The 26030-nt window shown below is 45.2% G+C and overlaps 1 protein-coding gene across 2 annotated transcripts in view; it reads left to right on the top strand.

The window, feature by feature from the left end:
* The window catches only part of LOC122546631 (E3 ubiquitin-protein ligase Hakai-like), a 43188-nt gene that overhangs the window by 7577 nt on the left and 9581 nt on the right, over nt 1–26030 (top strand). The window contains exon 4 of one of the 2 annotated variants that reach the window (XM_087999747.1): nt 13116–13189. The exons of the other annotated variant lie outside the window; for it this stretch is intronic. Within the exon in view, the coding sequence (XP_087855873.1) occupies nt 13116–13189 (74 nt within the window). The remainder of the gene's footprint in view (nt 1–13115; nt 13190–26030) is intronic. 2 annotated transcript variants of the gene reach the window in all.

Here is a 26030-nt window from a genome sequence, read left to right as displayed (position 1 = left end):
CTCACACTTGGCAGAGTTGAACTCCATCTGCCACTCCTCAGCCCAGCTCTGCATCATATCTAAGTCCCTCTGCAGCCGACAACAGCCCTCCTCACTGTCCACAACTCCACCTATCTTCGTATCATCTGCAAATTTACTGACCCACCCTTCGACTCCCTCATCTAAGTCATTAATAAAAATTACAAACAGCAGAGGACCCAGAACTGATCCCTGCGGAACTCCACTTGTAACTGGGCTCCAGGCTGAATATTTACCATCTACCACCACTCTCTGCCTTCGACCGGTTAGCCAGTTTTCTATCCAATTGGCCAAATTTCCCTCTATCCCATGCCTCCTGACTTTCCGCATAAGCCTACCATGGGGAACCTTATCAAATGCCTTACTAAAATCCATGTACACTACATCCACTGCTCTACCCTCATCCACATGCTTGGTCACCTCCTCGAAGAATTCAATAAGACTTGTAAGGCAAGACCTACCCTTCACAAATCCGTGCTGGCTGTCCCTAATCAAGCAGTGTCTTTCCAGATACTCATAAATCCTATCCCTCAGGACCCTTTCCATTACTTTGCCTACCACAGAAGTAAGACTAACAGGCCTGTAATTCCCGGGGTTATCCCTATTCCCTTTTTTGAACAGGGGCACAACATTCGCTACTCTCCAGTCCCCTGGTACCACCCCCGTTGCCAGTGAAGACGAGAAGATCATTGCCAACGGTACTGCAATTTCCTCTCTTGCTTCCCACATAATCCTAGGATATATCCCGTCAGGCCCGGGGGACTTGTCTATCCTCAAGTTGTTCAAAATGTCCAACACATCTTCCTTCCTAACAGGTATCTCTTCTAGCTTACCAGTCCATTTCACACTCTCCTCTTCTACAATAGGGTCCCTCTCGTTCGTAAATACTGAAGAGAAGTACTTGTTCAAGACCTCTCCTATCTCTTCCGACTCAATACACAGTCTCCCACTACTGTCCTTGATCGGACCTACCCTCGTTCTCGTCATTCTCAGGTTTCTCACATACGCATAAAATGCCTTGGGGTTATCCTTGATCCTAAATGCCAACGATTTTTCATGCCCTCTCTTAGCTCTCCTAATCCCTTTCTTCAGGTCCCTTCTGGCTATCCTGTATCCCTCCACTGCTCTGTCTGAATCCTGTTTCCTCAACCTTATGTAAGCCTCCTTCTTCCTCTTTACCAGACATTCAACCTCTCTCGTCAACCAAGGCTCCCTCACACGACCATTTCTTTCCTGCCTGATAGGTACATACATATCATGGACACGTCGTATCTGCTCTTTGAAAAAGTTCCACCTTTCCACCACATCCTTCCCTGACAGCCTATGCTCCCAACGTATGCTCCTCAAATCCTGCCTTACAGCATCGTAATTTCCCTTCCCCCAATTATAAAATCTACCTTGTTGTGCGCACCTATCTCTCTCCATAACCAAGGTGAAAGTCACAGAATTGTGCTCACCATCACCAAAATGTTCACCCACTAACAAGCCCACCACTTGTCCCGGTTCATTACCGAGTACCAAATCCAATATGGCCTCCCCTCTGGTTGGACAATCTACATGCTGCGTTAGAAAAACTTCCTGGACACACTGCACAAACACCGCCCCATCCAATCTACTTGATCTAAAGAGCTTCCAATCAATATTTGGGAAGTTGAAGTCGCCCATGACTGTGGCTTCTGCACCTTTCCAAAATCTGTTTCCCAATCTGTTTCTCCACATCTCTGCTGCTATTGGGGGGCCTATAGTAAAAACCCAACAAGGTGACTGCACCTTTCCTATTTCTGACTTTAGCCCATACTACCTCCAGAGGCAGATCCCCCTCAAACTTCCTTTCTGCAGCCGTTATACCATTTCTAATTAGCAATGCCACCCCCCCTCCTTTTTTCCCACCCTCCCTAATATTACTGAAACACCTGTAACCAGGAACCTCCAACAGCCATTCCTGTCCCTCATCTATCCACGTTTCCGTGATGGCCACAGCATCGTAGTCCCAGGTACCGATCCACACCTTAAGTTCACCCACCTTATTTCTGATACTCCTTGCGTTGAAGTATACGCACTTGAGCCCATCTCTGTGTCCGCAGGTAGTCCCTGTCAGTGCTACCTTCTCCACAGCCTCCCTACAGTCTTGGGCATCCTGACACACAGCTAGCTTACTTGCTGGACTACAAGTCCGGATCCCATCCCCCTGCCAAATTAGTTTAAACCCCCCCCGAAGAGTGCTAGCAAACCTACCCCCCAGGATATTGGTGCCCTTCTGGTTCAGGTGCAACCCGTCCGGTTTTACAGGTCCCACCTTCCCCAGAATGCAGTCCAATTGTCCAAATATCTGAAGCCCTCCCTCCTACACCAGCCTTGCAGCCACGTGTTCAACTGCACTCTCTCCCTATTCTTTGCCTCACTGTCACGTGGCACCGGCAACAACCCAGAGATGACGACTCTGTCTGTCCTAGCTTTTAGCTTCCAGCCTAACTCCTTGAGCTCTTGAATGACCTCCCCACCCCTCTTCCTACCTATGTCGTTGGTGCCAATGTGTACCACGACGTCTGGCTGCACACCCTCCCCCTTAAGGATTCTGAAGACACGGTCTGAGACGTCTCGGACCCTAGCACCCGGGAGGCAACAAACCATCTGTGAGTCTCGCCCATGACCACAGAACCGCCTGTCCGTCCCTCTAACTAGAGAGTCCCCTATAACTAGCGCTCTCCTCCTCTCCCCCTTTCCCTTCTGAGTCTCAGAGCCACAGACCCCTTCACTGCAGCTTACACCTGCATCGCTGTCCCCCCCAACAGTTTCCAAAGCTGTATACTTATTTTTTAGGGAACGACCACAGGGGAACCCTGCACTGCCTGCTTCTTCCCCTTCCCACCTCTAACTGTTACCCAGCTACCTCTGTTCTCCGGCGTAACTATGTCCCTGTAGCTTATATCAATCACCCTCTCAGCCTCTCGAATAATCCTCAGTTCATCCAACTCCAGTTCCAGTTCCCTAACTCGTTCGGTGAGGATCAGGATCTGACTGCATTTCCTGCAGACGAAGTCGGCAGGAGTATCGGTCATCACCCCTACCTCAAACATCCTGCAGGAGGAACATTCCACCGCCTGCGCTGCGCTGCCATGACTGTACACTTTCTCCAAAAACAAGAACACTGAGTCAATAACACTGAGTCACTTACCTGTGGACTTTAAAGTAGGACAGATGTTAGGGGTAGATTCTTTACTCAGCGAGTCGTGAGTTCATGGAATGCCCTGCCAGTAGCACTGGTGGACTCTCCCTCTTTATGGGCATTGGATAGGCATATGGAGGATAGTGGGCTAGTGTAGGTTAGGTGGGTTTGGATCGGCGCAACATCGAGGGCCAAAGGGCCTGTACTGCGCTGTATTTTTCTATGTTCTATGTAAATGCAAGTGATCTCAGTCAAACGTGCAACATTATTTTTGCATGGGTCAGTAGTGTAGCTGTTTCGCCTGGCTGGGGATATCTAAATTTGGAGGTGGGGGGGGGGGGGGGCACTCTCAGAATGAGGGCAGATCATTTAGGGCTAAGATGAGAAATATCTTTACTCAGAGAGTGGTGAGTCTTTGAAGTTCTGTACCTCAGAGGATTGCAGAAGCTTAGTCGATGAATATGCTGAAGGAAGTGATAGGTTTCTGAAGTAATTGTACAGAGGCCGATAATCTGTCAGAAATGTCATCCCTTATTTAGATTAGATTAGATTAGATTAGATTACAGTGTGGAAACAGGCCCTTCGGCCCAACAAGTCCACACCGACCCGCCGAAGCGAAACCCATCCATACCCCTACATTTACCCCTTACCTAACACTACGGGCAATTTAGTATGGCCAATTCACCTGACCCTGCACATCTTTGTGATGTGGGAGGAAACCGGAGCACCCGGAGGAAACCCACGCAGACACGGGGAGAACGTGCAAACTCCACACAGTCAGTCGCCTGAGGCGGGAATTGAACCCGGGTCTCTGGCGCTGTGAGGCAGCAGTGCTAACCACTGTGCCACCGTGCCACCAAAGTTCAGGTTCAGCAGCAGCATCTATGCCAAGAAAAACAGAGTTAATGCTTCAAGTTGCTCAGCTTTCAAATTAACATTGAAATGGCATTGTCTCATGTACAGTTTTGGTATCCTTATTGACAGAAAGATATGGTTGCCATTGGGGAAATACAGCAAAGATTCATCAGGCAGACTCCTGCAGTTGGAGACGGGGAAGGGATAATGGGTGTCCGATGGAGGACAGACTAGGTGCACATTATGAAATAATATGAAATTTTATATGAAATCTCTGAAAGTTGCCACCCAGGTAAATAGTGCGGTGAAGAAGGTATATGGCGTACTGGCTTTTATTGGTAGAGGAATTGAGTTCCGGAGCCCTGAGGTCATGTTGCAGTTGTATAAGACTCTGGTGCAGCCGCATCTGGAGTATTGTGTGCAATTTTGGTCGCCACACTATAGGAAGGATGTGGAGGCACTGGAACGGGTGCAGAGGAGGTTTACCAGGATGTTGCCTGGTATGGTAGGAAGATCGTATGAGGAAAGGGGCCTTGGGGCCTCAAGGACATGGCAAGTCCTTAAAACTGATCTAGCTTCCTCAGAGCTAGTTCTCAGAGTGAACAGAACTTCTAACATGCCTGTTTATGTCTGTCAGCCAGGAGCTCCCTGATTAGACCAGATTAATAGCCCCAATCAGGAAACATATTCAATGAGGGGCCACCTGGCTGACCTTGTTATAATTACTGCAGCTTCTACTTATTAAAAGCATCTCTGGGTAGTGCAAGATAGTATTAAGATAGAAGATCAGCCAAGATTTCATTGAATGACAGGGTGAGCCCGAAGAGCTGAATAACCACTTGCTCCTTTTTCTTATGTTCTTAAGTCTAGCTCTATTCATGGAACATGGTAAAAAAGGTTCCCATTGAAGGAAGTTAAACCATGTTGAAATTTTCTTTTCTAGTTACTCCATTACAACTGGCTTCTGTGATGATGAGTCACTGTAGCTAGAAGTATTCTTTGGCAGAATTGTTGTAATGTGCAGTGCAAAATTGTTCATCTCTATTCTTGTCCATCAATACCAATGCATCTCTCATAAATTGTTACAGGATTCTTCCATCGTGTGTGGTAATTTTAACCATTTGATGAATGTGGTGAGCTGATTGACTCCTGATCAGTCCATGTATACTGCTACCAGTGTTGGGATAAAAGGGGGTTAGTCCTGGACTTCACTTGAACCATGCTGCAAAGTGGCGAATTGAAAAGCTGTTTAGGGGAAAACTCAGGAGAGGGGATACACAGGTCAAAAGATATGGAGACTCTGCAGTTCATATCTCGAATGAGGCTCCAAGAGATAGAGCATTCAATCATTAGAAAACAGAAGCAAAGAGGGTAAAAGACGGGAAAGAAATAGTAAAAAGGCAAAATTAATAGCACTTAACTGTGCGTAGTGTTCAAGACAAAATAAATGAATTAATGCCACAAATAGAAGTTAATGATTATGACCTTCTAGTTATTACAGTAGAATTGAGATACAATAATAGTGAAAGTTTGCTAGAACTGTACAAGACACTAGTCAAAGTACACCTGCATTTCTGTGAAGGTCTAAGGAAGGTTAAACTGGCATTGGCAACAGTGTAAAGAAGATGCTCTATTCATTCAAGTTATGGAGGGATTTTCTTATCAGGGCGTGTTGAGTAGTTTGGGCTTGTACCCTTGCTAACAAAGACCACGAACACCACCATGTACCCTGGTCAACATATTTACCCTCGGGCTTGCTGCAGTGTACCAGTAAAGCTCAGTGCAAGCTCGAACAGCACTTCATTTTCTGATTGCGAACCCTGCAGCCTTCTGGAGTGAATATAGATTCAACAATTTTAGGGCCTGAAAATCTCTTCCTATGAGCTTACCCTAACCTCTACATACTGGGCCTTGTCAATACATGAGCTACTTCCACAAACAACCCATTGTCAGCTACTGATGGTCCTCATTACCAGCTGTTGAATCTCTCAGGCTGACTTTTAGCCATTCCTTTGTCTACTCAGTCACTGTTCTCTTTCTCTCTGGGCTCCAACAGGTTTTTTTGGAAGTCCTAGCTTTCGGAGCACTACACCTTCATCAGGTAATTAATGGGACAGGATCATAAGACACAGAATTTATAGCAAACGATCACAGTGTCATGCAATTAAAACGATATGTTGGGCAAACCAAGATTGCTGTTAAGTCTTTCATCTTTTAGATGAAAGGTTTTGGTTCAATAATATTTAAATCCCAGAACTATTTTTAAGCCACATTCTCAAGAAAACCATTCTAAAAGATGAAAGACTTAACAGCAAACTAGTTTGTTCATTATATAATTTTAATTGCATGACATTGTGATATTTTGCTATAAATTCTGTGTCTTATGATCCTGCCCCATTAGTTACCTGATGAAGGAGCAGCACTCTGAAAACTAGTACTTCCAAATAAATTGAGGAGAGAGTGAGCTGGAAATGTGTTGCTGGAAAGGCGCAGCAGGTCAGGCAGCATCCAGGGAACAGGAGAATCAACGTTTCGGGCATAAGCCCGAAGAAGGGCTTATGCCCGAAACGTTGATTCTCCTGTTCCCTGGATGCTTCCAAATAAATTGGTTGGGCTACAACCTGGTGTTGTGTGATTTTTAATTTTGTCCACCCCAATCTCGTAAATCCATTACCCCTCCCCCGCACCCCAACTCTTCATGCTTGAATCCTGCCATTCCTTCTACCATGTCTCAGTGATTGCAACAATATTTCTTTTAGATTACTTACAGTGTGGAAACAGGCCCTTTGGCCCAACAAGTTCTCAGTGACCCTTCGAAGAGCAACCCACCCAGACCCATTCCTCTACATTTACCCCTTCACCTAACACTGTGGGCAATTTAACATGGCCAATTCACCTAACCTGCACATCTTTGAATTGTGGGAGGAAACCGGAGCACACGGAGTAAACCACGCAGACATGGGGAGAATGTGCAAACTCCCCACAGACATTTGCCAGAGGCAAATTTGTCTGGCGCTGTGAGGCAGCAGTGCTAACCACTGTGTCACCGTGCCGCCGATATGACATGCTGTTCAGTGTTCTAAGTTTATCAGTCTTACCAGTCAGGCTCCTTGCATTTAAATAGGTACAATTTAGCCTTCCAGTTCTCCCATATGCCTTATCATGCTTATGTCTTCTCTGTCTGCTGGAGTGTCCGAGCATTTCTTCGACATCTTGCTCCCAGCTTTATATCAGCTGTGTTCCTACCCCCCTGCCAAATTATTTTAAAACCAACAGCATGAGCAAAGCTCATGCAAGGATATGAGGTTCATTCTGTTTCAGATGCAACCCATCAGCTTGGAACTGTGCCAATGATCAAAAAATCCAAAGTCCTCCCTCCGACCTATGCCATCCATTTTTATGCATATTAATCTGACCTATCTGCCTAATCCTATACTCAGTAGCACATAGTACTGGAAGTTATCTTGAGATTACAGCCTTGTTGGTCTCCTCTTTCATCTGTAAATTTTGGTTGCAGGGCCTAATTTTTTTTTTTATCCATGTCATTGGTATCCAACATTTACAGCAACTGTTGGCTGTTCACCCTTTCTGTCTTCAGAATGCTGCTATGAGACGTATCTGACCCGAGCACAGGGGGCAACGTATCATTTGAGAGTCTCGTTTGTGGCCATATAACCACTCATAATCAGTTCCCCTGAGAATTAAGTCTCCCTTAGTAAAGCGGTCGCAGTTTTCTCCTCCCCTGCTGTGCAGGAGCCTGCTGCACTCCCTTGAGAGGCAATCCCACTCCCCACCCCCAGTATCCAACTCAGTATATCAATTTGAAAGGGGGATGGCTGCAGGGGACTTCTGAACTACCTGCCCATGCCTACTGGTTTTCTTAGTGGTTATCCAATGCTTTTCTTCCTGTCCAGCCCTTACATTTACCAAGCTGGTCACATCACCTGTATTATCTATGATGTTCTTAATCTTGTAAATGCTCCATAGTGAGTCTATCTGCTGCTGCACCTGCTCCATGCAGTTGATTAGGGGTTGTGGCTGAATGCACTTCCCACATTCGAGGTCACCATGGAGACTGGGAGTGTCCCTGGTTTCCTATATTTCACAGAAAGAGCATTCCACAGGACCGAATTCTCCTGCCATTATGATCCTTGCCAACTACAAACGATAAACTAAACAAATTACTCAACCTTTGAGGAGAAAGTGAGGTCTGCAGATGCTGGAGATCAGAGCTGAAAATGTGTTGCTGGAAAAGTGCAGCAGGTCAGGCAGCATCCAGGGAACAGGAGAATCGACGTTTCGGGCATAAACCCTTCTTCAGGAATGAGGAAAGTTTGTCCAGCAGGCTAATATAAAAGGTAGGGAGGAGGGACTTGGGGGAGGGGCGTCGGAAATGTGATAGGTGGAAAGAGGTCAAGGTGAGGGTGATAGGTCAGACTGGGGTGGGGGCGGAGAGGTCAGGAAGAAGATTGCAGGTTAGGAAGGCGGTGCTGAATTCGATGGATTTGACTGAGACAAGGTGGGGGGAGGGGAAATGAGGAAACTGGTGAAATCCGAGTTCATCCCTTGTGGTTGGAGGGTTCCTAGGCGGAAGATGAGGCACTCTTCCTCCAACCGTGGTGTTGTTGTGGTCTGGCGATGGAGGAGTCCAAAGACCTGCATATTCTTGTTGGAGTGGGAGGGGGAGTTGAAATGTTGAGCCACAGGGTGGTTGGGTTGGTTGGTCCGGGTGTCCCAGAGGTGTTCTCTGAAACGCTCCGCAAGTAGCCGGCCTGTCTCCCCAATATAGAGGAGGCCACATCGGGTGCAGAGGATGCAATAGATGTGTGTGGAGGTGCAGGTGAATCTGTGGCGGATATAGAAGTTTCCTTTGGGGCCTTGGAGGGAGGTGAGGGGGGAGGTGTGGACGCAAGTCTTGCACCTCCTGCGGTTGCAGGGGAAGGTGCCGGGAATGGAGGTTGGGTTGGTGGGGGGTGTGGATCTGACGAGGGAGTCACGGAGGGAGTGGTCTTTACAGAATGCTGATAGGGGAGGGGAGGGAAATATATCCTTGGTGGTGGGGTCCGTTTGGAGGTGGCGGAAATGATGGCGGATGATGCGCTGTACATGGAGATTGGTGGGGTGGTAGGTGAGGACCAGTGGGGTTCTGTCCTGGTGGCGGTTGGAGGGGCGGGGCTCAAGGGCGGAGGAGCGGGAAGTGGAAGAGATGCGGTGGAAGGCATCGTCGACCACGTCGGGGGGGAAATTGCGGTCCTTGAAGAAGGAGGCCATCTGGGTTGTGCGTTTTTGGAACTGGTCCTCCTGGGAGCAGATGCGGCGGTGTCGAAGGAATTGGGAGAATGGGGTGGCGTTTTCCCTGCCTCCTGTAAAAACGCCATCCCATTCTCCCAATTCCTTCGACTCCGCCCCCACCCCAGTCTGACCTATCACCCTCACCTTGACCTCTTTCCACCTATCACATTTCCGACGCCCCTCCCCCAAGTCCCTCCTCCCTACCTTTTATATTAGCCTGCTGGACAAACTTTCCTCATTCCTGAAGAAGGGCTTATGCCCGAAACGTCGATTCTCCTGTTCCCTGGATGCTGCCTGACCTGCTGCGCTTTTCCAGCAACACATTTTCAGCAAATTACTCAACCTTGCCCACTACTTACCAAAACAGATTTCTCACTCTCCTTTTTGCCATAGAAATGTCATAGAATCCCTGCAGTGTGGAAACAAGTCCACACCGACCCCACGAAGAGTAACCCACCCAGACCCATTTCCCTCTGACTAAAGCATCAAACACTATGGTCATAGTATGACCAATTCACCTAACCTGCATATCTTTGAATTGTGGGAGGAAACCCATGCAGATAGTCACCCGAGGCTGGAATTGAACCCGGCTCCCTGGTGCTGTGAGGCACCAGTTCTAACCACAGAGCCACCCTGCCACCTGTAGCAGTAACCTGAATTTTCCTAATGAAGTATACAAAAATAAGGACTTTACACTTTGTCTCCCACCCTGTACTACTTACTCAGTCCTTAAAGCTGGTTCCAAATCAGCCAGTCACCTCACCACTTCCCCGATTGTTTCTACCTAATCAGAATCAAGTTGTCTTTTTTCAATTTTTATCATTCATCTGTCAGAGCAATCAGCACTCCACTCTGTGACTCTGATTCCCAGTGAGTAAGTTTCACAAACCCTGCAGTGTTAGTTTTTAGTCCACCCTTAATCACCCAATCAGCTGCTTCCTTTTGAACCCTGACATCACTTCAGGAGCTCTACCTCAGAATTCAGTGAGGTTTGCTCCACTCCTTTCCTGCTATTGCTCTGACTGAGCTTGATCCGTCTTGATCCGGGCTTTACCCCTCAGCTAAAAATCTGGCAGTTGCTTTGCCACTATTCACTCACAGGATTGCTCCCTATCTTGCTGCTGCTTCAATTCGGATTCTTTTCTCAGAACATTCAACAATTTGATAATTGGGGAGAAAACTGTGGAGAGAATAAAATGCAGCAGCAATCTCTAGAAGTTTTTCAAACATCATTCTCCTGTCAAAATCTAGTCAAGATTTTTTTTTTCTGTTTCTAAATAACATTGTTTGTGGTTGGTTGGTTGGCCCTCGTGTGGTAAAAACAATGACTGCAGATACTGGAAACCAGATTCTGGATTAGATTAGATTACATTACTCAATATTTGTGTTTCTGTTATTGCCAGTGCATCATATTCCCACACAGCTGTTTATTCTGTGATTCACCAACTTTTTAGATTACTTACAGTGTGGAAACAGGCCCTTCGGCCCAACAAGTCCACACCGACCCGCCGAAGCACAACCCACCCATACCCCTACATTTACCCCTTACCTAACACTCATATCTCAATATTTGGCAACCTTTAGATTACTCCCAGCAGGATAATTGTACTTTCTACTTTTCCAATCCAACCGAATGGATTCTATCTCTGCCTCTTCAAGGACATCCTGTTTTTTTCTTTCCTGATCTGTTTTGAACATTATTAGTATTGACTATAACGACACCAATTCCCTCAATTTTTAATGACGTGTTTCTGTTATTGCGAGTGCATCATATTCCCACACAGCTGTTTATTCTGTGATTCACCAACTTTTTAGATTACTCACAGTGTGGAAACAGGCCCTTCGGCCCAACAAGTCCACACCGACCCGCCGAAGCGCAACCCACCCATACCCCTACATTTACCCCTTACCTAACACTACGGGCAATTTAGCATGGCCAATTCACCTGACCTGCACATCTTTGGACTGTGGGAGGAAACCGGAGCACCCGGAGGAAACCCACACAGACACGGGGAGAACGTGCAAACTCCACACAGTCAGTCGCCTGAGGCGGGAATTGAACCCGGGTCTCTAGCGCTGTGAGGCAGCGGTGCTAACCACCGTGCCACCCACAGGAATACTTCATGTATTTCTGAATGTATTCTGACCATATCTTGATACTGCACCCCTCGGATACTCCCTTTGCAATTGTACTTTCTAGTACTGTATAGCTCTCATTCCTTTATGCACTTTGTTTATCTTTTCTATTGGTCTTAATTGGCCCAATCAAATTAGCTTAAAGCCTTTCCAAATACACTGTGCGAACTTCAGACCTAGTTCTATTGAATGGGGTTCCTCCCTCAAAGTGTGTCATTTTCATAAGAATCCTGCATCTACCAATATTAATATGTCTTTCAATATTGGAAATCATTATATAGATTTTTTTTCAAAAATCTTGCTGAAAACCGAAGGAATGTGGCTCAGAACCTTATTCCATTCTCCCTCCCTCCGCCCCCTCCTACCTCCATAGACACACACTGTCTCTCTCTCTCTCACACACTCACACATTCTCTCATGCACATTCTCTCACGCTTTCTTCTCATGCGCTCGCTCTGTGATGCACGCTCTCTCTGTGTGATGCGCTCTTTCTGTCTTGACGTGCTCTTTCTCTCTGATGCGCTCTTTCTGTCTGATGCGCGCTCTCTCTAACACGCACTCTCTCTGATGCTCTCTCCCTCTTTCTCTGATGGGCTCTCTCTCTCTCTTTCTGACTCTCTCTCAATCTTTCTCTCTCTCTCTGACAAGTGCTGTCTCTCTCTCTCTGACGAATGCTGTCTCTCTCTGATGCGCTCTCTCTCCGACACACTCTCTCTGACGTGCGCTGTGTCCTTTCTCTCTCTCTGTTTCTCACGCTTTCTCTCTCACAGAAGACCACAAGACAAAGGAGCAGAAATTAGACTATTCAGCCCATCGAATCTACTCTGCCATTCAATGATCCTGGACTAGAAGTCCACATCTCTCTGCACTTCAGACTTCTGAATCTTCTTCCAATTTAGAAAATAGACCACACACTCTCTCTCAAACATACTGTCTCGTATACACGCACTCTCATACACACACAGCCTCTCTTTCTCTCTCTCTCTCTCTCACACATACTCTCTCTCTCTCTCTCTCTCTCACACACATACTCTCTCTCTCTCTCTCTCTCTCACACACACACATTCTCTCTCACACGCACGCTCTTACTCACACACACAGTCTCACTTCCTCTGGCACACTCTCGCTTTTGCAGTCTCACACGCCCTCTCTCAGACACCCTCCCTCCCTCTCTCTCTCACACACACACTCTCTCGCTCACACACACAAACTCACACGCCTTCTTGCTCTCATACACAGTCTGTCACAAGTACGCCCCCTCTCACACGTACGCTCCCTCTCTCTCACACAGTCTCTCTCTCATGTGCTCACACGCATTCTCACACATGCACGCACACATCCTCTCTCTGACACATGCACCCATGCTATCGCATGCCCTCGCTCTCATGCGCCCTCGTACTCTCTTTCAAACTCAGTGTTTCGCTGTCTCCCACTCTTCTGCTCTCTCTTTCACACTTTCTCTCACTGTTTCGCTCTCTCTCTGTCACTCTTTCGCTCTCTTTTACACACAAGCTCACTCTGTTCCAAGTCAAGGATTAAGTTGAAACAATGAACCCAAAATTGACTTTGCTGTAAAGTCTTGCCATTGTGTGATGTACGGAACAAATGGGAATTTAATGTGTTGCCTCAAATGTGTATTTCTTCACAGATTCCATGCAAACATGTGTTTTGTTTCACCTGTGCAAGTTTGCAAGAGAAAAAGGGTGACAAGATGTGTCCTGGGTAAGATGTATTCTGATTGTATTGAGCTTTTCACTGCACTGTGCCTTTCTTGGTATTGAAAATATTTTAAACTATTTTCACTTCATAACACCTGGCCTTAGCAGCACAATTCCTGGCTCAGTCATATTGCCAGTTATTTCACAAATGCTGAAAATGTGTTGCTGGAAAAGTGCAGCAGGTCAGGCATCATTTTCAGCTCTGATCTCCAGCATCTGCAGTCCTCACTTTCTCCTAGTTATTTCACAAATGTTTTGATCAATTCATGCTATATCATTTAGACTATCTGAGCAGTACACTTCATGTACAACCATTGGCAGTCCATATTATTTTAATCAACCTGTTATGACACCCCTCTAGGACAAGTGACAGCTGAACCCAGGCCCTCTAGCTCAAATGTGGAGGTGTTGGACTGGGGTGGGCAAAGTCAGAAGTCACAGGGCACCAAGTGTTGGATCTCATATTTTTCATTTAGAATCTGAGTCGAGGGGTGATTTCAGGTAACATTTATTGTGATTTACTGCTTCATTTCTCCAGAGCAATAAGGCACACAAAAGCTTCCGAATGTCTTAATGATACATTTTAAACTTGGAACATGCATGCCACCCCAACCTCCCTTTTATTATTGTTGGTCAGCGGTATGAGTTATCCCTTTGTAATTGGCTGTCTGATACAGCATTTTATTAAAGGTCAAGCGTGCCTCAACTACTTAAGTGCTGTACACAGTTTAACTGTTGATAGTCCTTAACCCAACGGAAATATTGCCACACTCAGCAATTTCAATATATTTCCAATTAAGCAAATCATATCACTAAAGGACAAAGAGATTGACAGGCTTGTGGCCCACCTTGGTCATTCCTGATGTTTCTCAAACTTGTTTCTCTTCCTTCTTGAGGTTTTTCATAATGGATACTGCATTCAAGTAACCTTTGCCAGCTGCACTGTGTCAACAATTGACTGGATACTTGCCTATCATTTCAGGACCATATTCATTTCTCCTAGCAATGATATGAGGGCTGCTTTTAGTATCTCAAACTGGTGCGAATCTTTTCCTTTGATGCTTTTAGTGATTTTTTTTGTATATAGGTTGATCCACAACTACTTCAAAATCTATTTGAACTATCTTAACTAAAACTTACTCTTAGTATTGTAATGGATTTATTACATAATTCAAGAGAAACAACTAATTAGTGTGAAATGTTTTTATATATGTCTTGTATGAAATTTTCTTATATGTGTGTTATGTGCAAGCAACTGTAACTGCACAAACAGGAACTTTGAGTGTACAGTCTACTTGCGAAGACTACATTGAACAAATATAATCCCAAGTTCTCGAATTGCTGTCAGTCTGTTCTGCTGCATTAGCCATGGCCATATCTAGCACCAGGTTATAGTCCAACAGGTTTTTAAAAAGACAAGCTTTTGAAGCACTGCTGCTTCGTCAGGTGATGTTTCAGACCTGGGGCGGTACAGTGGCTCACTGGTTAGCACTGCTGCCTCACAGCATCAGAGATCCAGGTTCAATTCCATCCTTGGCGACTATCTGTGTGGAGTTTGCAAGTTAGATTAGATTACTATGTTAGATTACTTAGTGTGGAAACAGGCCCTTCGGCCCAATAAGTCCACACCGACCCTCCGAAGAGCAACCCACCCACACCCATTCCCCTACATTTACCCTTTCAACTCACACCTTTCACCTAACCTGCACATTTTTGGACTGTGGGAGGAAACCACAGCACCCGGAGGAAACCCACGCAGACACAGGGAGAATGTGCAAACTCCACACAGACAGTTGCCTGAGGTGGGAATTGAACCTGGGCCTCCGGCACTGTGAGGCAGCAGTGCTAACACACTGTGCCGTGTGTCTGCATGGGTTTCTTCTGGGTGCTCCAGTTTTCCCCCACAATCCAAAGATGTGCAGGTAGGTGGATTGGCCATGCTAAATTGCCTGTCTTGTCCAGGGATGTGCGGGTTAGGTGGGTTCGTTATGGAAATGCTGGGGTTGCAGCCATAGGGTAGAGGATGAGTCTGAGTGAGATGCTCTTCGGAGGGTCAGTGTGGACCCAATAGGCCAAATGGCCTGTTTCCACACTGAAGGGATTCTCTGATAAAAGGGGCAGCACTAGGTTGATTCCAGATTTGAAGGAGTTAATTTACAAGGGAAGACTGTGATTATGTTCATTGGAATTTAGGAGAATTGGGGGGGGGGGGGTGCGGAGGTTGGATTTTACAGGAACATATAAAATTATGAAAGGAATAGATAAGATAGAAGCAGGGAAGATGTTTTCACTGGCAGGTGAAACTAGAACAAGAGGGCTTAGCCTCAAAATTAGGGGCAGCAAACTTAGATTAGATTACATTACATTACAGTGTGGAAACAGGCCCTTCGGCCCAACAAGTTCACACCGACCCGCCGAAGCGCAACCCACCCATACCCCTACATTTACCCCTTACCTAACACTACGGGCAATTTAGTATGGCCAATTCACCTGACCTGCACATCTTTTGGAGTGTGGGAGGAAACCGGAGCACCCGGAGGAAACCCACGCAGACACGGGGAGAACGTGCAGACTCCACACAGTCAGTCGCCTGAGGTGGGAAATGAACCCGGGTCTCTGGTGCTGTGAGGCAACAGTGCTAGGACTGAATTGAGGAAAAGCTTCTTCACCCAAAGGGTTGTGAATCTGTGGAATTCCCTGCTCAGTAAAGTAGTTGAGGCTTCCTCATTGAATGTTTTTAAAGCTAAGATAGGTAATTTTTTAAACATTAAAAGAATTAATGGTCATGGTGAGAAGATGTGTAGGTGGAGCAGATGCCATGAAAAGATCAGCCATGATCTTATTGAATGACAGAGCAGGCTCAGAGCAGATGGCCTACTCCTGCTCCTGAGTTCTTATGTCTCAGTAGTTAGCACTGCTGCTTCACAGTGTCAGGGACCCAGTTTCAATTCCAGCCTCAGAAGACTATAGAGTTTGCACATTCTCCCCATGTCTGTAAGGGTTTTCTCTGGTTGCTCTGCTTTCCTGCCACAGTGTAATGGTGTGCAGGTTAGGTGGATTGGCCATACTAAATTGCCCTTAGTGTCCAGGGATGTGTAGGTTGGGTGAATTAGCCATAGGAAATCAGGTTTTATAGGGGCTGAGTCTGGATGGGACACTGTTCTGAGAGTCGGTGTGAATTTGTTGGGCCAAATGGCATGTTTCCACACTATAGGGATAATCTGATTCTGTGTTTATCTACAAAGAGAGGTCACTGAAAGCAAGTACGTGGCTGCAGTAAACAGGAAGGAGTATGTATGTTGGCCTTCATTGCGAGAGGGTTTGACTACTGGAGCAAGTCTTAGTTCAGATGTAAAACGCCTTGATGAGACCTACACCTAGAGTGTTGTATGCAGGTTTCCTTACTAAATAACAGATAAACTTCCCAAATGGGTAACCTTCGAGGTTTATAAAATCAAAAGCACGGATAGGGTGAATATCCAAGGTCTTTTTCTGAGAGTTCGGGAGAGCCCAAAATTATAGGTTTAGGGCGACAAGGGAATGATTTAAAAAGTACATGAGGGGTAGCTATTTCATGCAGATGTTGGTGTGTGTTTAGAACAAACTGCCAGTGGAGGCAGATACAATTATAACATTTAAAAAGCATCTGGATAGGTACATGAATAGGAAGTATTTAGAGGGATATGGACCAAATGCTGGCAAATGAGATTAGCTCAGATCGGGATGTCTGGTCGGCGTGGACGAGTTGGACTGAAAGGTCTGTTTCCATGATGTACAGCTCTGAGTGCAATATAAGTTTACCAGACTGATTATTGGGATGGCAGATTTGTCATACAGAGAACTATTGGATGGTCGGACTTCAGAACAATGAGAGGAGATCTTAGTCAATGTGTAAAGTTCTGACAAGGCTAAACAGACTGAATGCAGAGATAATGCTTACCCTGACTACTGAATCCAGAATAAGAAGAGTGATCTCAGGGTACTCAGGCTATTTTGGACTGAAATAAGAAATTCCTTCACTTAGAAGATGGTGAATCTGTTGAATTCTGTACCACAGAAGGCTATGGATGTGGTCGATGAATATATTTGGGAAAGGAATAGATTTTTTGGAGGCTAAAGGTGTTCAAGGGATTTGGGAAGCAAATAAATATAGCGTTGTGATAGAGGATCAGCTCAAATCATATCTAATAACATGTAGGCTTGATGGACCAAGTGTATCTTGGCATTTCTCTGGATGTGTTTGGTAACAAAGACTTTGGCATCAATAGCTGTTGTATGTCTAAAGTTTCACTGTCTCTGGTAAGATTTCCTCAACAACAGGAGGTAGGTGATTTAGGCAGATCAGATTTTTTTCTGCTACAGACAACAGGAAAATACCTCTCATGATCCCTTCTTGACAGTAGTTACAATTCTATATTCCTGATGATGGAGGATTTCTTTTTCCTCCCAAATTCAATGGATGATTATCTTGATGTGAGCAAAAGCCCACCATGTTCAAAGGCTGCCATAGTGTTAAGGACCTGGATGGAGATGGAAGAAAATGTTACTGTTCAATATGTAGAGAATGAGCAGAATTTGGGAAATAAGGCAGGCCAAGTGACTGAGGTGTCAGTGGGGAGGCACTTTGGAGCAAGTTGTCATAATTCTAATAGTTTTAAAATAGTTATGGAAAAGGATACACCTGATCTATAAGTGAAAATTCTAAATTTATATGAGGCTAATTTTGATGTTATGAGGCAGGAACTTTCAAAAGTTGATTGAAGGCCTTCAAAAATAACATAACGAGAATTCAGAGACAGTTAGTGCGAAGGACAAGGCTGGTAGGTGCAGGGAATGCTAGATGATCAGAAAAATTGAGGCTCTCATCAAGAAAATGAAGGAGGTATATGTTAGGTACAAACAGCTAGGATCAAATGGATCCCTTGTTGGGTATAAGGAGTCTACTTAGAGTAATAGAGTAATACAGGATGGAAACAGGCTCCTGGACCCACGTTGATACATTGTGACTTAGGAGGGAAATCAGGCAGAAGGGAGAACTATAGAGCAATAAGCCTAACATCTGTGGTCGGTAAGTCACATGAAAATTCTGAGAGATAAGATATACGTGCATTTGGCAAGGCAGGGTTTGATTAGGACTGTCAGCATGACTTTGGGCATAGGAGATCATGCTTCACAAATTTGTTAAGAGTTCTTTGAAGAAGTGACCAGATGATTGATGAAGGGCAGGCAGTAGATGTACGTATATGGATTTCAGTCAGACCTTTGATAAGGTTCCACATGGTAGGCTGCTCTGAAACGTTAGATCGCATGGAATCCATGGACCTGGCAAATTGGATACACAATTGGCTTGATGGTAGGACACAGATGGTAATAGTGGAAGGATGCTTGTCGGACTGGAAGCCTGTGACTAGTGGAGGCCTTGGGCCGGTTGCTGTTTGTTATCTATATCAGTGATTTGGATGAGAATGTACAAGGCATGATTAGTAAATTTGCACATTACACTAAACTAGGTGGTATCCAGGACGGTGAGGAAGGTTATCAGAAATTGCAGCAGGGCTTTGATCAGCTGGGGAAGTGGGCTGAGAAATGGCAAATGGAGTTTAATATGGATAATTATGAAGTCTTGCATTTTGGAAAGTCAAGTCAAGGTAGGAGTTTCATGGTGAATGGCAAGGCCTCAAGGAGTGTAGTGGGCCAGAGTGAGCTTGGAGGTCAGGTGCACGGTTCATTGAAAGTGGAGTCACAGGTGGAGAGGGCAGTGAAGAAGGCTTTTGGCACATCAATCTAGGCATCGAATGTAGAAGTTGGGAAGTTATGTTGCAGTTATACAGGACATTGGTGAGGTCGCACTTGGAGCATTGTGTTCAGTTTTGGTCACCTTGCTATAAGAAGGATGTTATTAAACTGGAAAGAGTGCAGAAGATATTTACAAGGATGTTGCCAGGACTAAAGGGTCTGAATTATAGGCAGAGGTTGGACAACCTCGGAATTTTTTTTTAAGAGTTTAGGAGACTGTGGGGGAATCTTCTAGAAGTGTATAAGATCATGAGAGACATGGATAGGGTGAATGCACTCAGTCTTTTTCCCAGGGTTGGGGAATCGAGGACTAGAGGGCATTAGTTAGAGGAGAAAGAATAAAAGGGAAGCTCAGGGGCAACGTTTTTACACAGAGGGTGGTACTCATAAGGAATGAGTTTCCAACAGGAGTGGTTGAGACAGGTACATTAACAACATTTGAAAGGCATTTGGACAAATACATGGATAGGAAAGGTTTAGGAGGATATGGGTTAAGTACAGGGAAATGGAGTTGTGTAGATGGACATTTTGGTCAGCATGGACCAGTTTGTGCTGAAGGTCCTGTTTCCATGCTGTAGGACTCTGACTCTATGGGATTATGGAAATCCAGAGAGATTCTACTAATACGTTAAGGGAAAAAGAGTGACCAGGGAGAGAATAGGGCTCCTTAAAGATCATCAAGGCAGTTTACGTATGGAACCAATGAAGATTGGTGAGATACAGAAGACTGAAGGGTGGCTAATGGAACATAGAACAGTACAGGCCCTTCTGCCTTCGATGTGCCAGCCTTTTATCCTACATTATCCTAACGTGGTGCCATTATTTGAGAAAGGTGGTAAAGAAAAGCTAGGAACTTTCGACTGGTGAGCGTGAGGTCAGTTGCCGGTGGAGGATTCTGAGGGACAGGGTTTACTTGCATTTTGAAAGGCAAGGACTAATTATGGAGAGTCAGCTTGGCTTTGTGAATGGGAAATTTTGTCTCACTAACTTGGTTGAATTTTTTGAAGAAGTGACAAAGAACACTAATGAAGGCAGAGCGGTAAACATCTTTATGGACTTAAGCAAGGTATTCAACAAGGTTCTGTATGGTAGACTGTTAGCAAGATTAGATCACATGGAATCCAGGAAGAGTTAGCCAATTGGATACAAAATTGGCTTATTGGTAGGAAATAGAGGGGTGTTATTTAGACTAGAGCCCTGTGAACAGCGGTATTTCACAAGGATCAGTACTGGGTCCACTGCTTTCATAATTTATATAAATGATTTGGATGTGACTATCGTAAGTATGCTTAGTAAGTTTACAGATAATGCCAAAATTGGGGTGCATAGGCCAGTGAAGAAGATCATCTTCATACAACAGGCCCTTGTTCAATCGAGCCAGTGGACCAAAGGAGTGCTAGATGGAGTTTAATTTAGATAACTGTGCGGTGTTGCATTTTGGTAAGGCAAACCATAGCAGGACTTATACAGTTAATGGTAGAGCCTGGGGAGTGTTGCCAAGCAAAGAGACCTTGGTTATAGTTCCTTGAAAATGAATAGACAGGATCATGAAGAAGGCATTTGGCAATCTTGCTTTCGTTGGTCAGTGCATTGAGTATAGGAGTTGGAATGTCATGTTGCAGCTGTACAGGACATTGGTGAAGCTACTTTAAGAACTGCGTTCCATTCTCGTCTCCCTACTAAAAGAAGGATGTTGTTAAACTTGAAAGGGTTCAGAAAAGATTTACAAGAATGTCATTGGGATTGGAGAGTTTGTTCTTTTGGGAGAGGTTGAATAGGCTGAACTTTTTTCCCTGGAACAGTGGAGGCTGAGAGCTAACCTAATAGAGGTTTATAAAATCATGAGGAGCATGAATAGAGTGAATAGCCAAGGTCTTTTTCCCAGGGTAGGGGAGTCCAAAACTAAAGGGCATAGGTTTAAGGTGAGAAGTTAAAGATTCAAAATGGACCAAAGGGGCAACTTTTTCGCGCAGAGGGTGAAGTGTGTATAGAATGAACTGCCAGAAGAAGTGGTGGAGGCTGGTACAATTACAATATCATCTGGATGGGTATTTGAATAGGAAAATGAAATTAGATCAGTTTAGGATATCTAGTCAGTGTACATGAATTGGACCAAAGGATTATAACGCTGTGACTTTAGTTAGAATCCATTGAGGTCACAGACTTGTTTTTTCAATAATTTGATTGCTTGTTATAGAACAGTACAACACATGAAAAGGCCCTTTGGCCCAAACGTTGTGCTAAACATGACACCAAATTAAACTGATCCCTTCTGCCTGCCCATGGTCTACATCCTCCTTTCCTTGCTTATTCATGTGTTTACCTGAAAGCTCCTTAAATGCCCCAAGTGTATCTGCCTCCAACTCTACCCCTGGCACTCCGTTCTAGGCACCTAGAACTAGGCACCTCTGTGTTAAAACAAAAACTTGCCCCTCACTTCTCCTTTGAACTTTCCCTTCTTACCTTAAATGCATGCCGTCTAGTGAGGATAAAGGTTCTGTCAATCCTAAATATATCCTCTTGCTTTTAATTTATTTCATAGAACATAGAACACTAATCCCCTTCAGCCCTCGATGGTTCCACAGGTCGGTGCAACAATCTGAAGCCCATCTACACTATTCCATTCTCGTCCATATGCCTATCCAATGACCATTTAAAAACCCTGAAAGTTGGCGAGTGTACTACTGTTGTAGGCAGTGCGTTCCATGCCCCTAATACTCTCTGACTAAAGGAAATATCTCTGACATCTGTCCTATATCTATCACCTCTCAATTTAAAGCAATATCCCCTCATGCTTGCCATCGCAACCCGAGGAAAAAGGCTCTTACTGTCCACCCTATCTAACCCTCTGATTATCTTATATGTCTCAATTAAGTCACCTCTCAACCTTCTTCTAATGAAAACAGCCTCAAGTCTCTCAGCCTTTCCTCGCAGGACCTTCCCTCCTAACTAGGTAACATCCTAGTAAATCTCCTTTGAACTCTTTCCAAAGCTTTCACATCCTTCCTATAATACAGTGACCAGAACTGTGCACAATACTCCAAATGTGGCCATACCGGAGTTTTGTACAGCTACAACATGATCTCATGGTTCTGAAACTCAATCCCTCTACTAATAAAAGCTAACACACCATCTGACTTCTTAACACCCCTATTGACCTGGGTAGCAACTTTCAAGGATCAGTGTACCTGGTCACCGAGATCTCTCTGCTCATCTACATTACCAAGAATCTTGCCATTAGCCCAATAATCTGCATTCCTGTTACTCCCTCCAAAGTGACTCACCTCACACTTTTCTGCATTAAACTCCATTTGCCACCTCTCAGCCCAGCTCTGCAGCTTACCTATGTCTCTCTGTAACCTGTAACATCCTTTGTCACCATCCACAACTCTACCGATGTTAGTGTCATTCACAAATTTACTAACCCATTCTTCTGTGCCCTCATCCAGGTCATTTATGAAAATGACAAACAACAGTGGACCCTCAAACACATACTAGCGGTACTACCTACGGCAAAGCCAAAGGCTCAGCAATCTCCTCCCTGGCTGCCCAGAGAATCCTACGATAAATCCCATCCGGCCCAGGGGACTTATTTGTTTTTACACTTTCCAGAATTGCTAATACCTCCTCTTTATGCGCCTCAATCCCACCTAATCTAATAGCTTGTATGTCAGTATTCTCCTTGACCACATTGTTTTTTTCTATTGTGAATTTTGATGAAAAGTATTAATTTAGCACTTCCCCTATCTCCTCTGACTCCATGCAAAACTTCCCACTACTATGCTTGATTGGCCCTGATCTTACTCTAGTCATTCATGTATTCCTGATATACCTGTAGAAAGCCTTAGGGTTTTCCTTGATCCTATCTGCCAACAACTTCTCATGTCCACTTCTGGCTCTTCTTAGCTCACTCTTTAGGTCTTTCCTGGCTAACATGTAACTCTCAAGTACCCTAACTGAGACATCACATCTCTAAATGAGCCATCACATGTCTCTAATGCCTTGGAATTCTCTTTAACCCTACTTGCCAAGGACATTTCATGGCCCCCTCTTGTTCTCCTAATTTCCTGCATGAGTTCTTTCTTGCTTGCTTTATATTCTTTCCTGCTTTCTTTGTGTTGCTTGTTGCTGCTTTCTCATGAATGGTCATTCGTCTTTGGAATCCTGCCACAATGTTCTGGATGCTAGTATGGAGAGTATCAGTCACCCCTGTGGATATTGAAGTCCTCATTGCTACCGCAAAAGCAAAATGATCAACCTTCATGGAGGACATTAATGCCAGTGTTGACGTGACTGTAATTTTGGGAGAGGACCCACCTGGGAAAAATGGGGTGGGAAGAGAGAATACAAATATCCTATTGATGAGGTGTGCCTTGTTAGAATTAATTCTGTCAGAGGGACAAGTACAGAACATTGATTTTAGATCAAAACCTTGACACCTCCTGGATTATGCCATTGTTCAATTCAGAGACCAAAATGATGTTTATCGCTTGATCCATGTGTGGTCTGATGCATGCTGAATAAACTTGGCAAACCATGTAAATCCCACAAATTTGTACTCACTAACATCTGAGGCTCATACCAAAATTGAAAGAATGATATTGTGGTTTCAAGCAACCGTTCATATAGTCATACTCATGGAAGCATACTTATACTATCCCAGACACCCCATCCCTGGAGAATAGCAGAAGTGCTGTATGCTGGCAAGGAGAAAGTTACCTTGGGAGCCCTTAACATTGACTCCAGACCCCATCAAGCTTCCCTTCCCACCACACATCCTTAGCTTGTGAATCAGTACACCTCCACGTTGAACACCAGCTGAAAGAAGGTGACAAGGATGTAGAATATTCACTGGGTGAGGGACTTCAGTGTCCCATCACCAAGAAGGACTCAAAAGCACCATGACTGTCTGAGCAGGTCAAATCTTAAAAGACACAATTGCTAGATTTAGTCTGCAGCAGATAGTGAACCAACAAGAGGAAGAAATACACTTGATATCATCCTCAGCAATCTGCCTGTGTCCGTACTAATATAGGTAAGAGGGACACAGTCCCTTTTGAGACAAAGTCCTATCTTCACGTTGTAGATAGCGGCCATCATGCTATGTGGCATTAGCAGCTTGCTGAATGGCATAGACTTCAAATGTTTTAACAGTTCAAGACTAGGCGCATGTGACACAGTGTTCAAACGTAATCAGCCAACAGGTCTTTTTATGAATGGCAGGCAGTGATGCCACAAGGATCAGTGCCAGGACCTCTGCTATTCATAATATATACTAACGATTTGGATGAGGGAATTAAATGTAATATCTCCAAATTTGCAGATGACACAAAACTAGGTGGAAAGTTGTGCTGTGAGAGGACGGAGCGATGTTGCAATGTGATTTAGATGAGCTGAGTGAGTGGGCAAATGCACGGCCGATGCAGTATAATGTAAATAAATGTCAGATTATCCACTTTGATAGCAAAATCTTAAAGGCTGCAAATTGCGATGGGTGGTATGCAGCAAGACTTATAAGTTGGTTACTGAAAGTAAGCATGCAGGTAGTAAAGATATCAAATGGTATAAAGGACTTTATCACAAGAGACTTCAGGTATTAGAGCAGTCCTCTTTATTTTGCTCTCCACATCCCAGATATTTGGGCTAACCTTGAGAAGGTTCTAGATGATTTTGGGGCCGCCTGCTCAGCAAGCAATATAGAATCTGTTCCAGGAGAAAGTGAGGACTGCAGATGCTGGAGATCAGAGCTTAAAAATGTGTTGGTGGAAAAGTGCAGCAGGTCAGGTAGCATCAAAGGAGCAGGAGAATCAATGTTTCGGGCATAAGCCCTTCTTCAGGAATGAGGAGGGTGTGCCAAGCAGGCTAAGATAAAAGGTAGGGAGGAGGGACTTGGGGGAGGGGCATTGGGAATACGATAGGTGGAAGGAGGTTAAGGGGAAGCTGATAGGCCGGAAAGGGGGTGTGGGCGGAGAGGTCAGGAAGAAGATTGCAGGTCAAGAAGGCGGTGCTGAGTCTGAGGGTTGGGACTGAGAAAAGGTGGGGGGAGGGGAAATGACAAAGCTGGAGAAATCTGCATTCATCCCTTATGGTTGGAGGGTTCCTAGGCGGAAGATGAGGCGCTCTTCCTCCAGGCGTTCTGTTGCCATGGTCTGGCGATGGAGGAGGCCAAGGCATGTCCTTGGCGGAGTGGGAGGGGGAGTTAAAGTGTTCAGCCACGGGGCGGTTGGGTTGGTTGGTGCGGGTGTCCCAGAGGTGTTCTCTGAAACGTTCCGCAAGTAGGCGGCCTGTCTCCCCAATGTATAGGAGGCCACATCAGGTGCAGCGGATGCAGTAAATAATGTATGTGGAGGTGCAGGTGAATTTCTGACAGATATGGAAGGATTCCTTGGGGCCTTGGAAGGAAGTGAGGGGGGAAGTGTGGTCGCAAGTTTTGCATTTCTAGCGGTTGCAGGGGAAGGTGCCGGGAGTGGAGGTTGGGTTGGTGGGGGGTGTGGATCTGACGAGGGAGTCGCGGAGGGAGTGGTCTTTCCGGAACGCTGATAGGGGTGGGGAGGGAAATATATCCCCAACACCCTCCTTCAACCTATCGTATTCCCAACCCCCCTTCCCCAAGTCCCTCCTCCCTACCTTTTATCTTAGCCTGCTTGGCACACCCTCCTCATTCCTGAAGAAGGGCTAATGCCCGAAAAGTCGATTCTCCTGCTCCTTTGATGCTGCCTGACCTGCTGCGCTTTTCCAGCAACATTTTTAAGCTAGAATCTGTTCCAGCCAACCTTATTAGCCAGTGTCAGACTTGGGTGTCTTCCTGCAATTATACAGGGCCTTGTGTGCAGTTCTGGTCTCCTTGTCTGAGAAAAGACGTTCTTGTTACAAAGGTAGGGCAGCAAAGATTTATCAAACTGATTCCTGGGATGATAAGACTAACGTATGAGGAGAGGTTGAGTGCTTTAGGATGAATTCGCTGGAGTTCAGAAAGATAGAGGTGCCATTTCAGAGAAACCTATGACAGGGTAAACACAAGAACTGTGTTCCTGATGGCGGGGCATCAG

This window comes from Chiloscyllium plagiosum, unplaced genomic scaffold, assembly GCF_037043375.1.
Source record: "Chiloscyllium plagiosum isolate Xiang-an unplaced genomic scaffold, Cpla_swu_hap1 HiC_scaffold_23, whole genome shotgun sequence".
NCBI classification, from domain to species: Eukaryota; Metazoa; Chordata; class Chondrichthyes; order Orectolobiformes; family Hemiscylliidae; genus Chiloscyllium; species Chiloscyllium plagiosum.
This window is presented reverse-complemented; position numbering and strand designations above follow the sequence as displayed.